Source organism: Physella acuta, unplaced genomic scaffold, assembly GCF_028476545.2.
Source record: "Physella acuta isolate Inbredline_101_S28 unplaced genomic scaffold, ASM2847654v3 ptg000499l, whole genome shotgun sequence".
In the NCBI taxonomy this organism is placed as follows: domain Eukaryota; kingdom Metazoa; phylum Mollusca; class Gastropoda; family Physidae; genus Physella; species Physella acuta.
In genome coordinates this window covers 127,501-146,517 of record NW_026732018.1, presented here as the reverse complement: position 1 = coordinate 146,517, position 19,017 = coordinate 127,501, and the positions used below count along the sequence as shown (strand labels likewise).

At 31.3% G+C, this 19,017-nt stretch overlaps 1 protein-coding gene across 1 annotated transcript; it reads left to right on the top strand.

Moving 5' to 3' along the window:
- The first annotated feature begins 1,969 nt into the window (after window positions 1-1,969).
- Window positions 1,970-15,297, top strand: LOC131944593 (uncharacterized). The gene is made up of 8 exons (XM_059305279.1): window positions 1,970-2,128; window positions 5,038-5,110; window positions 7,138-7,271; window positions 10,888-10,986; window positions 11,653-11,707; window positions 13,997-14,139; window positions 14,641-14,781; window positions 15,065-15,297. The coding sequence occupies exons 1-8, from the start codon at window positions 2,077-2,079 to the stop codon at window positions 15,121-15,123; spliced, it is 756 nt and encodes a 251-aa protein (XP_059161262.1). The 5' UTR covers window positions 1,970-2,076; the 3' UTR covers window positions 15,124-15,297.
- Window positions 15,298-19,017: the final 3,720 nt, after the last annotated feature.

Here is a 19,017-nt window from a genome sequence, read left to right as displayed (position 1 = left end):
GGACTTGGAGGGGAGGTGAAGCAGAGTTAACCTCTTTCTGTATCCTCAGCATATGGAGGGATAATGTGGTAAGTGCCATGCTCGGCCGAAATCAGTGCTTTTAAACGATATCAACTTTTAAACCATTTTTAGACAATCCAATCAGAAATTGAGATCGAGCATTTAATAATAGACCATTAGTAACGCTAGCATATTGCATCAGTCACACTGATGTTTAAAACACGTCAAATATTTTTTTAACGTGTTAAAGAAAAAGATCCTGTTCATTTGTGTCACTTTAGTGAATGATGCAATCTGCATCATTGTTTACAGGATGCTATTTGGCACGATGGCGCCAGTTAGTTTTAAGGAGCCAGGGGCCGTACGCAGCGCCTATGCATCAGTATAATCAGAGGGGGGGGAGCTACTGAGAGCGCCCCTCTACGTCCCTGGTACATGGGGAGGGGGGTCATCGAAGTGTGTTCTACCTCATTATTTCGGTGAGTGATTAATGTAAACTCAAGGTTTCATGCTGTTGTGCAGGTAAAACCGTGGTCCGATATTTATGATCAAAGCGCAGGCATTGTTTATATTTAAACAACTCACTTTTAGAAAACTAGGTCACGAGTCTAATAATATAGGATTGGTAACGCATGGATGAAACCCTTCTTATATATTTCGTCGGACTTTCTTCTATCCAGCGGCAACGCGCGGGGAATGGTACGCTAGTACTATACACCTCCCCAGGTATACACATAACCTGTTATGGGTCACTTGTAGGTTAGATATAAATAGGCTAGAATAGTCTAGAACTTAACACTGCATCTGTCAAACAGTTAGGATAAGCGTGATTTAAATATTATTAATGTATTGAATTGTTATTGATAAGTTTTTACTGTGACGTTCATATGAAAGTTATTTAAATTTTAATAAATCATAATGTTTAATTTATAACGTTTATTTTTTTTTAGGATTAATTACTTACCTAATTACTTGTCCGAGGATTAAGTGACTATGATCCAGAACCAGGTTAAATTCTTACAGTAGCTGTTACCATTCAATGAAACAAGTGTTGTGAAATATCATACATGTAGAACAAAGGACGTTTTGCACGCTGAAAATTTTTATCAAGAATTTTGATTTTGTTTAGGCTGTACGAGATGGGGGACGAATATTTTTACAAGCTTTTATTTAACTCGCTTCCTCTGTCGTCAGTCGTCAGTCTGTCGTCAGTCTAGAATAGTCTAGATCGAAAAGCTCGAGCAAAAATTCGGACACTTCTATTTGACACATACGGTTCACAGTTGACACGTGGGTCAAGACATGAAGACAATGCAATCTGAAATTAAATTTGACTTCATTGGTTGCCTAATTAATTTTTATGAATTAATTAAAATTTTGACCAAATTAGTAGGCATGTCTATCGAACCACACTACCACCTTCAATAGCGCGACATCACGTTTCAATGGGCGCGCAATGGTTTTTAGTCATGAAACTCTATTGTAAATAAAATCATGTAATGTACTAAAAAATTTCATAAAAAAAGTTTAATAACTAGCTTTTGTGTATTAATGCACTAAAAAGTAGAAAATAAATTATAAACTAATATTTAAATTACTATAAAGAAAAGCGGAGGCCATTTTAGTATTTATTGGATACCTTAACTAATATTTAGAAAAAGACCCATGCTTTTCTTTATAGTAAATTAAATAGTAGTGTATAATTTTTTTTTTCTACTTTTTAGTGCATTAATACATAAAAGCTTGTTATTAAAACGTTTTTTATGAAACATTTTTTTTAAATGCTGTTATTAAATCTTGTTTTTTTTTCATTTTGCTGTCGTTTGTAAACGTTATTATATAAAATGAATACATTGAAATTGAATAGTTTAACATAGTAAAGAGTGTCACTATATCGCTGTCTTTTTTTGCACGGCTAAAGTAAAAGCAACACAATGTGCACGATTTAGTCCCCTAGTTCCTGTGTCTTCCATCTTGGAAAACATTGTGTTTTTAACTTGTTTTGATTCCATCTTGAGAGAGAAACGATGTAGCCGTCAGCTTTTGTTTTGGTTTGGAGAGTTAACAGCGTTTGAAATGATCAGCTCGGCAACTTACATCCTCTTTATCATCGCCACTTTTCCGCGCGGTAAGTTAAAAGATCTTATTCTAGTAGCTGCAATCAAATAAGTTCAAGCGTTAGTCGTTTTAAATGTTTGATATCAATGGAGGCGAGCGAGTTGACGAGATTCCTTCCATAATGTTGTTGTCATGGAATAAAAACGTGTTTTTTTAGATTTAGACCGTAAAAAAAAATAAAAAATAAAAACTTAAGCCTAAAATTAATTTAGAAATTTTATATTCTTAGAATTAATGCTATAAAAGTTGCAAATCCAGAGAACTTGAAAATAATTTGTTGAGTTTAAGGCTACATTTCTATTTATTTTCATCAAGCCTAAGTTATAACCGGATGTTTCACTTTCGTAAGACAAATATTGATTGGCTGTACAGTAACTTAGTGATCGATAACTATTTGTTTACAAAACTTTGCAGATCAAGTTTTTAAATAACAATGCAAATTTAAAACCCCATTACCTAGTTTTCTATTTTTAGCTTACAATGTGTACAATAAAATCTATGGCAGCCTATCCAATAGCAGGATGCCATGTTTATGTCGCCATTACACGTGAAAACCAAATTGTTTTTGCTTTTTTTTAAATTTTTATTTAGTTACCAAAAATATTATAAACATCAAATACATCCAATCTTTAGTAAAGTCCGAAAAAAAGCAGACAGGCAGGAGTTTATAACCATATTAATTGTAACTACGCTGTGCATGATTTTTAAATGAATTTATACACCTCTCAAATACCTTTGAGACTTTTCTCGCTGGTGTCCATTAGGGCTAGGGGTGATATTAAGAGCACGTACCTTTGGCTCATCATAAGGAAATTACCTTCCACCAACTCATATATCGTCATTTGGTTGGAGTTACCATAATTGCTGAATACCCGTCAGGTGATTGAAGTTACCAACTACCAACTGAATTAAAACTATCGGATGATTAAGTTAAAACACCTGCCTCATTTTATTTGTTAGGAAAAGTATTTTTAAAAATCATTTTTGTGTTAGCTTCTCACTGGTAGTAATCTTTTCAAATATCATATATGATAAAAAGCATGTTTTGATTACCAAATTGTATTTTGGTTCTTTGGGTCAGTTGGATGGGTATTGTGAAAGTATAATATAAAAAAGTAGGTGAGGTCTTATGAGACAGTTGGTAGTAAATTGCGATACTTGTATTTTCTAAATGTAAGATATGCATTTTCTATATGTAAGATTCTCAACGATATGAATATGGTTCTAGGTTAAATTGCCACGTCTTTGTTTTATGAATATACTAGCCGTCCCGGCCAGGGCCTGCTCTGGCTTCTGTGAAAAACCTTTCCGTTAAAGACCATTACCTGTGTGTTTAGTAATCATCATAAACCCGGCATTGCCCACCCAAACCACAACCAACCAAAACAACAAAACGCAAACATAACGCTAACACAATTACAAATACAAACGAAAACAAAAACCTAGCAACAAACCCAACCACAACCACAAACACCAATACAAACACAAAGAAAAAACAAACGAAAACAAAAACCTAACAACAAACCCAACCACAAACACCAATACCAAAAAAAAAACAACGAAAAAGCAAACGAAAACAAACCAAATCCAAACGCAAAACCAACCAAAAACACAAATACAAACCCAAACAAAAAAAACACAAACAAAAACGAAAAAAGAAAGAACAAAAACGAACCAAATCAAAACGCAAACACTAACGCAAACCCACCTAAACACAAAGAAAACACTAACGCGAACATAAACGCCCGGGGCAGAATCGCCTGTTTTAGCTTAATAAACGACTATAGTACCCCAACTTATTCATAGTTTTTGCACTCACTTAAACGAACGCGCCTGTTTCAATTTAATGAACAATTATAATACTCCAAGCTTATCCGTAAAATACCTAAAACATTTGCACTTGATCAATCCCCGCTAATTATGTAATTATTTTTTTCCCAACACCAAAACAAAGTAATTAAAAAGTAAATGCTTTTCAACTAATGCAATGGTTTCATAAAGGGAAGTAATTGTGTTTTGCCTAATTTATCAAAGGGAAGTAAGCGCTATAGGACTAAATAAAAACATAATTAGAATTTTTGTAAAAGATGATATTTTTTTAAAACTTGTGTTTAATGAACATGCCGACAATTATTACTATAATTTGAAAAATGAAAATGATTTCCCAACACTTTCAATAGTAATTTTTTAACTCATAAATTTAGACAAATGCGCACGATAATTTTCTAACACTTAAATCCATGGATAACCAGCGACAAACAAACATATGCGTTACAGAATTGAGCTTTATATATTAGATATATATATATATATATATATATATATATATATATATATATATATATATATATATATATATATATATATATATATATATATATATATAATATATATATATGTACGATATTTAGCAATATGAAGTAGGTAATAAGTTAAATTGCCACGCTTTTTGTTATTTATAAAGCTAGCCTCAATCCTTTGAAACAAATAAAAGGTAGGGGACAGAGGAAGGGACGTATATATGTGTGTGTAGGGGGGGGGGGGGTGGCATTTTGCAGCAACGTGACGTTCTATAAATTGTAAAGTGGATGTTCTAGTGTTATTCAAATCTAGAAACATATGACATTACTAGATCGAACTTATTATCTCTTTTTTAAACACATCCAACACAAATAAATGCGGCGTTTAAATGTTTGAGTTTAAAACATTTTCCAATTCAGTTCTTGAATATTTCATACCACAAATGTCGGACGCTAATTTTTGTAGCTCCATTCTTGAATATTTTTTATACCACAAATATCTGACGTTCTATATTGAAGCTCCATTATTGAATACTTTCCAATTATAAATATCTGACGTTATATATTGTGGCTCCATTATTGAAAATTTTCATAGAATAAATGTCTATGTATATTGCAGCTCTGAATACAGCAGATGAATACTGCCGTACCATATGTCTCCCAGAAGGACATTTGTCAAAAATGCTCTGCTTGTAAGCACATTTTAAAATCCATGCTATGAGAATTTTTATGAACTAGTTAGTGTAAATTATATATATATATATATATATATATATATATATATATATATATATATATATATATATATACCCGTCCTCGCGCGTTGCCGCGGGGATAGAAGAAGGGTTTCGTCCATACGTTACCAATCCTATATTCTTAGACGCGTAACCTTGTTTTCTAAAATTAGTTATTTAAATGTAAACAATGCCTGCGCTTGGATCATAAACACCGGGACACGGGTTTATCTACACTACAGCGTGAAAACGTAATATGTACATTAATCACTCAACGAAATAATCAGGTAGAACACACTTCGGTGACCATCCATGTGTCAGGAGCACCCCCTCGATTACACTATCGCATAGGCGCCACGTACGGCCCCTGGCTCCTTAAAACTAACTGGCGCCATCGTGCCAAATAGTATCCTGTTAACAATGATGCGAGATTGCATCATTCACTAAAGTGACACAAATGAACAGGAATTTTTTATTTAGCACGTAAAAAATTTATTTGACGTGTTTTAAACATCAGTGTGACTGATGCAATATGTTAGCGTTACTAATAGTCGATTATTAGAAGCTCGATCTCAATTTCTGATTGTATTGTCTAAAAATAGATGCTAATTTCATCATTCGCAAAGTGACGAAACTGTTTGGATTTTTTACGGACAAAAAGAAACATCCCAGTTAATAATCTAACCTTGGTTAATTTTTTATGATTATTAAAATAAAACGTATTACATGGCCTTCAGCGACCCAACTTAGCCTTTGGGGATGGCAATTGAATTTTTTTTGCAGCCAAATCGCATCCTACCAGGGTGCCGGCGGACACGCCTGATTCATTTTAGTGAGCTTTTGTAATGGCCCATCCTATCCATTGTCTATCACACTGTTTAGACCAAACGTAGTCGCCATAGCGCTCATGGGAAAGGCCAGGGTGCCAAATCGCATCCACCCGGGTGGCCGCCCATGCAAAATTAAATCCCCCCTCCCACCACCACTCTTCCCCCCCCCCCCCACCACCTTCCAACCCCAGAAACCTTCTCGGGAGTATTCATCAACTCCCTAAAGTTTTTATGGCTCAAATAAGGGGATTTTCACTCACGGTCATGTTTTAGCCCTCGTCGAGGGCTTCGGATCAAACTGACAGTTTTCCTAAAAGGCCAATCCATTTACCTAGGTGCATGCCAAAATTAGCTAGATGTACAAACGGTAAGTGTCCTGAACTCTTTGTTGAAATAACCCTCTGTTTTTCCCATAAAATACAAAGATTATATAATGAAATACAACTGGTCAGTTTTGACCCCTTTACGAAGTTTTCCCAGATATGCCGAGTTTTTTCTGACATCTCTAGGCGATCTCCTACCGCCTCACAAAATGTCAAGGGGGGTCGTTTCGCAAAAGTTTTTTTCGTAATATAGCCCATATAAGGCGCCGGTCAGTCAAGGTCAGTTTTGACCCTCTCTCCGTGGACTTTTCGACCAACCGTCGCAGGCCCTCATGTTCTATCGCCCCAAGGCACCATCCTGACGTGCCTGCGGCTCCGGGAAGTGCCCTATAGGGCACCTGACCACTTTGCTTTATATATATATATATATATATATATATATATATATATATATATATATATATATATATATATATATATATATATGCCTATATATATATCTATCTATCTATCTATCTATCTATCTATCTATCTATCTATCTATCTATCTATCTATCTATCTATCTATCTATCTATCTATCTATCTATCTATCTATCTATCTATCTATCTATCTATCTATCTATCTATCTATCTATCTATCTATCTATCTATCTATCTATCTATCTATCTATCTATCTATCTATCTATCTATCTATCTATCTATCTATCTATCTATCTATCTATCTATCTATCTATCTATCTATCTATCTATCTATCTATCTATCTATCTATCTATCTATCTATATATATATATATATATATATATATATATATATATATATACTTCTACAGTGAAAGCTTTGATTACGCCATCTGTGCATATAAAATTGTACACAGCAATCATTGCTGGCAAGGAGATAAAAGATATGCACAAAAACTTTTGGATGCATTCAATCAATCTGGAGAGTTTAAACGCTGTGGATACAGTTAAGTTTTTGTATCTTAAGGTTATTATATCAGATTGTGTTGGATTATGTTATGTTGCATTGTATTGTAAGTTGTCGAATTATTTACCGCAGTTCATAAAGAATATATGGTTAATAAAGAATTTATGCTTGAAAAATTATGTATCTTTAGGAGATTCAAATGAAAGACATTCTAAATGTGTATTACAAACATATAGCTTTACATACGTATATAAATATAGATGTGATGCATTTGTATTACAAGCTTTTTAATTTATTTCGCAACATCGTTGGGTTTCTGCCAAATCTTGTCTCTCAATTTTGACCCCACACCTAAATTAGCGACGTCGTTCAAACTTTTTTTTGCATTTATTCATCTCCAACAAAAACGCAAGAATGTCCCATTTTTAATTTTTAAAAATTTCTAACTATCAATAACATAACTACTACGTTCAAAAATAAAACCTGGGTTAATAAGATTAAAGGGATATGCTCAATTGATTTGTATTTTTTTTACAGTTTAAGATCTTAAGCCTTTTGAATACATTTATAATGTTTGGCACATGAAAATAAGTATTAAACAGCAAGAAAAGGTTGAAAATCATTTTGGTTTTAACGAAATCCCGAAAGAAATACCACCGCCATTTTGATTTTTTCTGTACTTTTAGAAACGCTAAGGCTTATTTTATGCATGCACTTATAGCAATCAAATTAAAACAGCATATATTTCAGTATATATAAAAACTTTAGGCATGACAACGTTTTGAAAGAGCTGCTGATCAGAATTTTACAAGGTCTGAAAAATAGTACCCATTTTAGTATTCAAAAGTTTCAAAATTTACTCGTGACAAATTTTTATTTTTTCAGGAGGAACAATTACTGAAAATATGGTGGCCATTATTTAATAAATAAAAACGTATTAGGCTTTTAGTGTTAAAAAACTGCGAACTGAGAAAAACAGCAAAAAGTAGTAAAAAGTAGGTCACGAAAATACCATATCTGTTTAATACACGAGAAATCTAGCTTTCCAATGATGCCAAATACAATATGATGACGGATATAAAATTTTCTTAGAGAGCTTTTAAAATTGGGAAAAAAATATTATTTGTTAACAAATAGCGTCATAAAAATGTTATTTTAAACACATACACAATATTTTTTTCTAATTTATTATTTTTTAATACAAAAATGGACAAAAACAAAAACAAACAACAAACAAACTAGAAACTTACTATGAAGAAAAATCAGGATTTCGGTGATTTTTCTTAATCAGCATATCCCCTTAAATAATAGCGATCACTCGATCCGCTAGATCACCAAGGTGAGCTGATGGTCAGGGGTACTGGATCCATAGAGCAGACCACGGTTGAAAAATGGTCAGATGATTGTACTTTGGAGATCGCATGCTACTGATCAGGTTTAATAGCAAAATATTTTAATTGTATGTAGTTTATACTTCAGTAAGAACGAACATAATGCAAAAAAGTAGGCCTACTTATTCTAATTAAAACAAATATCGAATGTTTTATGGAATTTATAAAATTCCTAATAAATAAAAAGAAGAAATAAAAATAATAGCAATTTTGTTTTAAAATAAACATTAAGTACATTAAAGAGGCATTAGGTAGACACTAACAAGTAGTCAAAAATACCTGGATTTCGCAGACGACATAACTCTATTTGCAGTAGTAAAAAAAACATGCAGTTAAATCTAAATAGACTTATTTATTTTGGAAATTAGTTGGACTTAAAGTAAATATAACCAAACTAAAGTTATGAAGAAAAATACATCCAGCCAAAAAACCTATTAAAATAACACACTAGTAGAGGAAGAAAAATATGTTACAATGTGGCGCAGGCAGGGGGGGGGGGGTGGGGATTAGGGAGGGTTATAACCTCCCTCCCCCTCTTGTATTGACCTCTCTGTAAAAAATATCATAATACCACTGTAACGTATTTAAATCTATTTCTGAATTAGAATATACTTGTATAATTGTATATGCATGTTTAGAACAGCCATCTAAAACTGACACTTTTTTTTACTTTGAGTTGGTTATCCCCCCCCCCACCTGACCACCAGCATGAGACATGACGTAATTGTGTATAGCGACATTATTATCACACCTAGGTATACGCTGGGTAAGGTAATAGACCTAAAATAACCGGACAGTGGTAAATGAAGTGGACCCCTCTTCCACTTTGATAGACTAATGTTTTTTTTAAAGATCTAGTACTGCAGTAATTTTTCTACAGTTACTAACTCTACAAGATCTGTAGTGTTAGATGGCAAACCTTCAAACTTCTTCCATGACTTATAGCCCCTATTTAAATAGCCAAATAAGGTGCCAAAAAAGCTCATTTTTACAAGCTTTTATTTAACTCACTTCCTCGTCAGTCGTCAGTCGTAAGTCTGTCTAGACCGAAACGCAGGAGTGAAAATTCGGAAACTTCTACTTGACCGATACGATTCACACTTGGCACGTGGGTCAAGACATGAAGACAATGCAATCTGAAACTAAATTTGACTTAATTGGTTGCCTAATTAATTTTTTATGAATTAATTAAAATTTAGCCAACCACACCACACGCGTCATCACGTTCAATAGCTTCGCCATCACGGTACGTTCAATAGCTGCGTTATCACGTTCAGTAGGCGCGCAATGGTTTTTAGTCATGTAACTCTATTGTAAATAAAACATGTAAAGTACTGAAAAAAAATTCATAAAAAACGTTTTAATAACAAGCTTTTATGTAATAATGCACTAAAAGGTAGAAAATAAATTATAGACTACTATTTAAATAACTATAAAGAAAAGCGTGGGTGTCTTCCTTAACATTAGTAAAGGTATCCAATAGATACTAAAGTGACCCACGCTTTTCTTTATAGTTATTTAAATAGTAGTCTATAATTTATTTTCTACTTTTTAGTGCATTATTACATAAAAGCTTGTTATTAAAACGTTTTTTATGAATTTTTTTTTATAGTTTTGAATGAAACAGGTATACAAAGAAATGTGTTTCAAAATTTTTAATATTAATGCAGAAAATTCGAGAATAAACAAACACGGGAAACCACAACATATTTCAAACCTCCGTGTATAAATATATTTGACCGGCTTGACAGACATTACATTTTAAATAATTTTAGACGGGTATAAGTGAGAAATTGAAAATAAATGTATTTTTAAAAAAAGCTATAAATGGGAAGACGGAGTGGTCTAGCGGCAGAGAGCTGGACTGCTAACCCGTAATTCTCAAGTTCGAGTTAGTAGACCGTCCCTGAGTCCACCCAACTCTGATGGGTTCCAAACTCACGTTAGGGAAAGTAAAGGCGGCTGGGTATAGTGCTGACCACCCTATCTCTTCATATGCCGAGGTCACAGAAACAAGTGAACTCTACTTCACTTGCCCCATAGACCGTCAGGTTTGAAAGGGAAACTTTACTACTACTTTAAAGGTACACATGAGATTTAAACGATTTTAAACGATGATATTATCTCGGCAGGAAATTAGTTAGAGCAAGTTTTCGTGTGATTTATTGTCTGATGATACACTTTTTCATATATTTTTACAAATATTTGTTTTATTTGAATAAGTATGCTCATAAATTTTAAATGAACTTCGTGTGGCTTCCCAGATTTGGACCCAAGCTCTGAAACTGGTTTTTCATTTGATCAAAGCCGGTCAGATCTCGTACCCTGCTATGCTTTATATATTCCAAAGAAAACAAACATCTGTACGTATTTATATTTGTATTTAATAAATATAGCTAACTATTTTGTTGTATGAATTTGTATTAATCGTATTAGTTAGGTATGTAGCTTAACGACATATTTATAACGTTACTAAGGACATAGCGAATGATCAGTAACATAATGTTTTTTTTTTTTTCCGTTTCTTATTCTCTCATATGTGGCTCATAATTATAACAGAAAGTGTTAAGGTTTAAATGTTTTATAATTTTTTAAAAGCTATACGTTGAGTATTGAATTTTATTGACGATTTAAAATGGAAACAACCCTAAGATTATTTGTACAAATATTACAAAAACTTTATATAAGCGAGAGACTAAAATACTTGAGATGGAATACTGTTGCTAAAATTTTAGATATTTCTTATATATATATATATATATATATATATATATATATATATATATATATATATATATATATATAATTAGTGAATTATTATACAAAATAAACTTAAATTTTTACCTTTACAAATTTCCGTCTTAAAAATATTGTATACTATTATAAAAACATTTCATTAAGAGAATTAAAGGCCGATTCGATTTTGAAATGTAAAATCGTATTATCTTGTTTGTTATGAATATAGTTACAAAATTTTTGTTTTTAAGAAAGTGTTTAAATATGTAAATACGCAGTAAATCTTGTTTCAGGGGGTTGTGGCGGAATTGAAGAGTGTATGGACAATACTCCGAATACAACGTGCCGGTACGTATTTTGACTTTTTATTGGTTCTTCAGGTTGGGGTTGAGTATAAGACTAGCAACCTATTTCGTAAAAACAGAACCCGCTACAGAAATTGCACACACACACACACACACATAATCCCAATATCGACTTGGTCAAGGGTCCTTTTTAGAAGAGCGCATTACGAATACTAGTGAAGGCCTCAAGGAAACTAGCCTGCTGATAAATCTAATACCGTAGACTAAAACCAGATTAGGGGCCTGGTACATCTGAACCCTACATGAAAGTAGCAGATCAGCATTCATACTAACCTGTTTTATTGCCATGGGAAGGGAAATAACTTTAATTCAGTGCTATGAATTCCCGAAAGCTGCAACAAAGGAAGGGGAAAGAGGAATTCTACAGCGCTTTTAGGTTTTAATTGAAAACAAGTAATTAAAAAAAGTCTAGTGACAATTTTAGCGCAATTTCCTTATGTTATCTAAAAATAGCTCTGTCGTAGCGTAAATCAAGAGCAGGGTTAGTAAAACCATTGGTTAGTTATTAAAACGTTTTTACAAGCTTTTATTTAACTCACTTCCTCGTCAGTCTGTCTGTCTAGACGGAAACGCAGGAGTGAAAATTCGGACAGTTCTACTTGACCGATACGATTCAAAGTTAGCACGTGGGTCAAGACATGAAGACAATGCAATCTGAAACTAAATTTGACTTAATTGGATGCCTAATTAATTTTTTATGAATTAATTAAAATTTGGACCGAATTAGTAGGCATGTCTAGCCAACCACACCACACGAGTCATCACCTTCAATAGCTGCGCCATCACGTAATGGCTGCGTTCAAAAACCATTGCGCGCCTACTGAACGTGATGTTCAGTAGGCGCGCAATGGTTTTTAGTCATGTAACTCTATTGTAAATAAAACATGTAAAGTACTAAAAAAAATTTCATAAAAAACGTTTTAATAACAAGCTTTTATGTAATGATGCACTAAAAAGTAGAAAATAAATTATAGACTACTATTTAAATAACTATAAAGAAAAGCGTGGGTGTCTTCCTTAACATTAGTAAAGGTATCCAATAGATACTAAAGTGACCCACGCTTTTCTTTATAGTTATTTAAATAGTAGTCTATAATTTATTTTCTACTTTTTAGTGCATCATTACATAAAAGCTTGTTATTAAAACGTTTTTTATGAAATTTTTTATTAATTTTGTTTTCAGTATTTTACATGTTTTATTTAAAATAGAGTAACATGACTAAAACCCATTGCGCGCCTAGCTACCGAACGTGATGTCGCAGCCACTGAACGTGATGGCGCAGCTATTGAACGTGATGACGCGTGTGGTGTGGTTGGATAAAATGCCTACTAATTCGGTCCAAATTTTAATTAATTCAAAAATTTTTTTGTGACCGAACGAAAGGATATTTTTGAAAACTTTCTTCGGCAATATTGTTCTAAATTATGGCAGGAATCGATTGGTACATGTTTCAAGTCGCTAAGTAGTCTGGTTGCCGAGATATTGGCAAAAAACTGAATTTTTTTCAAGGTTTTTTAGCTTTTCCGGGAAATCCATGAAAGAAACCCGGAATTTTTTTGGCCTATGTTCATCCTGGTAACTTGCTTAACATATTTGCTTTGTAACTAGTCCTCGATATTGCTTCGTTGATGAGGAGATACGATTTAAAGCTGCGGACACACATCCATTCCCAGAAAAGACGAGTTAATAAACGCAATTCTCCAGAATGGAAATTGCGCTAAAAACTCACCTAAAAAGGATATATATAAAAAAAGCAGTGGGACACATTAATGCCGAAGTGGGAAGAAAAAATAAAGATTGAGAGCTCATAATGGGGGAATATGGAGTAGGCGTGTAAGATTTTTCATATTTCCTTACTGTGACTGATAGTTTTCTTATTATTGCGCGTCGTTTGATTATTTTACTTTAACCATTTTAAGTTTCTTTTTTAAAAAAGTCAAATGTCGAAATTGACGCCTAATTTAGCCAGGTAGTTATTTTTTTTCAAATTCTGAGTCGTCTAGGATTATCTTTGACAAGTTTAAGTGATTTATTTTCTTAGTTTTAATAGGCAGCCCTTAGTTTGTGTCTCACATTATGATTGGATACACATTATTATGTAAGCCTTGCAACAACACGTGGAACAATATAAAAGTATTAATTCGTAATAAAAAAATAAATATTAAAAAGCAATGACAAAAAAACAAACAAATTTCACACTAAAGTAATTATAATTAAGACATGTTTAATATAAAGCTTTTTTTTTTAAATTTCAATATTTTGACTCATCAGGCAGAAGATGCTTTTGCTGAACTTCTGTGTTTTACTCGTATTTGAGTCTGGATTCTGCATTCAAGTTAAAGATATAGGTCGGAAGGGTTTACTCATCTGGAAAACATATCAAGAGGAAGGATATTTTCGCAGCTGTGGATTAGGTAATATTCGTTTCTATCGCAAAAGGTGTAACCATATTTTAAACTATTGCACATTAAAAATTAGCACATACACCCAAAAGCAACCGCACCTATATTTTTTGTTTCGGATGTAGTTAGGTTTTTTTAGAAGGGATGTGGGGGAAAGAACACATGTAACCCTTTAATTTTAACTATCCGATAAATACAAGATTTTCAATTATAAACAAAAAGTCCTGAGCGTCAGGAAACATTAGGAGATACACACACACACATACACACACACACACACACACACACACACACACACACACACACACACACACACACACACACACACACACACACACACACACACACACACACACACACACACATATATGTATATATATATATATATATATATATATATATATATATATATATATATATATATATATATATATTACGTATAATAAATTTTCATCAAGATATACTATCTTAGTATGTACCATACTAAATAAACAGTTTCTTTTATTTACGCAGGGTACGACCCAGTAAGTGGAATGGTCCTTATAAACGAAATAACTCCCAAAAATGCACAAATGAAATGCTATAGCTTAAGTGGAGATATAGCTCTAGGTATCAGCTATTCTACAAACGGACAAGTAAAAGCTACGTTAAAAGGTTTTAAATATTTTGTTTCCTACGAAGATATACTTCTTATTTATTTATAATATTTGTAAACGATTGGCAATGCAACAATACCTCAATTAAAAGAGAAGTTTATTGATGTAGTTTGCACAATTAAAAAAAAAAGTTTCATAACAGCTGCTACGCAAAGAAAAATCTGTCAGTTAACTTTCGTAGAGGCTCTACATTTATTTTCTCCACTAAACTCAATCAAATTCGATTCCGAAAAGTGCATGATTTAAAAATAGTTTATATGTGCTTTCTATTTATTTATCAGGAAAGTCATGGAGTATTGTGGTAGCTGTAGCGGTCATCGCAAGTGTTTTCAATGATTAAGATCGACAGAAGTCAAGGAGAATGTGGCTCTGAACGAGCATAAAATAAAGCAAAATATTATAAAATATTATAAGCCGAAGTTATCTAAAGTGATGCAGTATAATTATGTGTACATTCAGGTAGTAAAAAAATAACAAGCTGAATATTTTATTGCAATAAACATTTTAATACATGTTTTTGTTTCTGTGTTAATATAGAGGATAATTACATAAGTTTAGAAAAAAAGTTTCAATGATAATTATGCACTTTAAAGAACAAAATAATTGTTTTTAGTTTCTCGTATAAAGAATATAGAGGAAGTATTGTAATTGTTACTTACTTCTACTACTGATTTATCTTACGTAACACCCGGATTCTTTTGGCGTTGGTTTCTGGACTGATTAACTAGATAAAATACCATAAAAGACTGCTAGAAACAAAAACTCTTTATAAACTCGCTATCTAACGTCTGTGGTAAAATTAAAAATAAAAAGAATTCCTAAATCTAATAGAACTGTAATCAGTACCAAAACCTTATCAAATGTATCAAGTTTAACTAATAAATTACAATGAAGAAAATATACAATAATAATGTGGAAAACCCAACTAACAATTTCATGAAAAACACACACACCTCTGACTACAACTAATTCTTGATAAAATAACTAATTAACACAACCTACACTAGGATAACAAGATACGGAATGCTATTGAACTTTTGAATATATTTATATATTTATATATTTATATATATATAAACAAACAAACAAATAAATAAATAAATAAATAAATATATATATATATATATATATATATATATGGCACCATTTTTCTCGCCTTGCTGCTCTCCCTAACCCGAAAAACCTGTATACGCCTGTATAAAAGGTGGGGAGGGGGGGAAGAAATATTTGATGAAGTCTTGTTGGTTATTCTTCCCTCTCTTTTGTTATATATCATATCCTAGTGATGTGTCTTGTGTTCACATTCAGCGAGAGACCTGTATGTTTGTCATAGCAAGAGACAGAGATACTATCTTAAAATAATAATTTGTTAAACTTGATGTCCTCTCCAGTTCAATATACAACAAATCGGAGTGATGTTATAGTTATGTAATGTATTAAATTATATGTACAATTTATAGTAGGCCCTAAATATGACTAATATTTCCTTAATAAACATAATAAATATAAAGTTTTATTAAAAACAAGATGGTTTTTTTTTTTAATTTGGTAAGTAAAATAACCAATGTTGTGGTAATTGCCATATAGAGAATATCAAGGAACTTAAATTTTTGGCTTTGTTAATTGTCAAAAAAAGAGTTTTGCATTTTAGGCGTGAATGATGTAAATTTTTTTTGTTTTCTCTTCCTCTGAGTAAGCTAAACAATTAAATTTGGTCTTAAATTGACCGGTAAAGGATATGGTCCGTAATTGTGTATGATAAGTATCAGACTTATTTAAATTAAATTTGAAAGAAAATCTAAAATATATCAATATAGGCTAGAGGTTGAGTCCAGTGGTGGAACTAAAAAAAGGGCCACCCTTTTTATGTACTTAAAACGATAGATTACCAAAATAACTAATATAATAAATAATATATATTAGCCCCCCCCCCCCCCTAAATAGATTAAATAATATTATGGAACTTTTTTTTGTGAATAAAGACAAGAACAAACATAGTTGTGTACAATTTTACAATGAAAGTTTAATGTAATTTCAATTGATAATAGGCTTAAGTGTTTTATTGACTAATGCTTTCATACTTTTCAAAATTTTACTCTTATTAGAATTTTACCATTATTAAAATATTATGCTAAAAACATTTAACTGCTATACATGCAGTAATTAAAACCATTAATCCAAAACAAACCTAGATCTATAAACAGGTCATTTCATTGAAGTATATTTGGAAATATATTTTAAATATAGATCTTTGTTATATATCAAAGAGAAGAATTTTATGTAAAAAGTCATTGAAAATTTGTAATTTATACATTTGCCATCACCTCTATGTTTATTCTATGTAAAAAAAATACATCAATATATTAAAACTATTTGTATATATTGGCTATCATCATTCAATCTTTCTTCACTCATTAGAAGGAAATTTTTTTTTGTCAACATCAAATTAAAAAAAAAAGTTTTACAAAACTCTGAGGGTAAAAGTAATTGTGTGAAAGATAAGGACATTTTTACTCCATGAAAATATAAACTATAAACAAATTCATCACTTTGAAATTTAAAAGAGTTAATGCTTAGTTTATAATTTTGATTAAAAATAAATGTCGCATTACATTTTTAATGTACATAAAGCTAGTCATATTTATGTCATAATTAATGCTGCTCAGATATTTAAGTTTAACATTAAAATAATACAAGAAAACATTTAATTTTTGTTATAATACTAACAAAAGAACACAATAATATACAGAATTTAGTTGATAAAAAAACAAAATACATAGCACTGAGAAAAATATAAACCCTCATATAGTTAGTGCATTTACAATGTAGGTTACAAGAATCAGATTGCTTGTAATAAATAGAAGTGTGTTTTAAGTGATCTTACTCTTTTTATTCTTTAAAGCTATTTGCAAATGATGCAAATTCTTATTTTTATGGAAACCTTTTTTTCTTTACTAAAACCAATGCAAAGTGATTTATTTGTTGCTACATATTGTTTGAAATTTCTATAAGTTTCAAAGTTGTACAAGACTGCAATCGAGCAACAACCCATTTATAATTTTAAAAATACTAGAAACCTCTCTTCAATTCAAGTAACCGAAAGAGTTTAGCATCAATAGTATAGCAATTGAACTAAGTAAAGCCTCTCTATTTTACACCTCCACCAACATCTCTAGTAAGCTCAAGTTAGCCAAATTCCAAAGAATATACACTTTCTAATACCACTTTATTTTTTTTTAAATTCTCTTTCTTATCATGTTTTTAATTAAAATTTGTTATTTATAAATCCAGATTTCTTGTATCATTATTTAAAAAAAAAAGAACTTGGGTAGTAATTTGGGGGCTGGAACGGATTAATGGAATTTTATATGATTTCAATGGAAAAAACTTGTTTTGAGATATAAACAATTTGCAGTACCACTGTATTAAACTTATTGTTTCTCAAATATTTAGTTATACTTTTAAAAGTATAATCACATAATACCATAACCAACACTGTCTCAAATAATTCATAACCTCATGACATGTCTATAATAAAACAATTTGAAGAAAATGCAAGCAGTAAAATATATTTAAAACTATATTTTTAAATAAATTAAATTTAAGAAATTGATTTTAAAAAGTATATTCTTTGTATTTACACAGTAGATCTAAAACTAAATTTAACAATTTTTATATAGAATTCATAGAAAAATAGATATGTTATTAAAAAAAATGTAGTTTTCAATGGAAAATTTGCTGGTTGTTTTTACTGCTGCTAAAAAATTCTTTTTTACCATTAATAACAAAGTAATAACTACTTTTTCAAAGATATGTTTAAATATCTTAAATAAACCTAATAAAAGTTATATAAGAAGTAAAATGAATGAAAAGCCAAATATAAAATTTATACAGACCATCTGAAAAGATAATAGCTTTAAGTTATAATAAGTAGAAAGATAAATAAGTAAAGCTTAGAAAAAAGCATTTAGATTGGAGAAGAAACTGTAAGCATTATAATTTGAAGTGCCAGATAGGCAAGACATTCTTGCATCTAATGAGAGAATTAAGTTTCTGATAAAGGTTTTTGATTTACAGTCATTAAAATTTAATTGTTTTAGTGTGCACACATTGTGCTAAATAGTCAATATATATTTAGTATTATTTTTTTGTGTAGTTTCAGTTGAAATTACTAAGAAATATTAATATTAAAATATCATCAATTAGCACATTTTAGCACAAAAAAAGCAGTTAT

Excerpts from the sequence above, each read along its gene's own strand:
- LOC131944593 (XM_059305279.1), top strand. The coding sequence starts at position 2,077 with ATGATCAGCTCGGCAACTTACATCCTCTTTATCATCGCCACTTTTCCG. Across the intron at positions 7,272-10,887 it reads GTTTAAACGCTGTGGATACA|ATTTGGACCCAAGCTCTGAA; the intron begins GTTAAGTTTTTG and ends GTGGCTTCCCAG. Across the intron at positions 14,782-15,064 it reads AGTAAAAGCTACGTTAAAAG|GAAAGTCATGGAGTATTGTG; the intron begins GTTTTAAATATT and ends TTTATTTATCAG.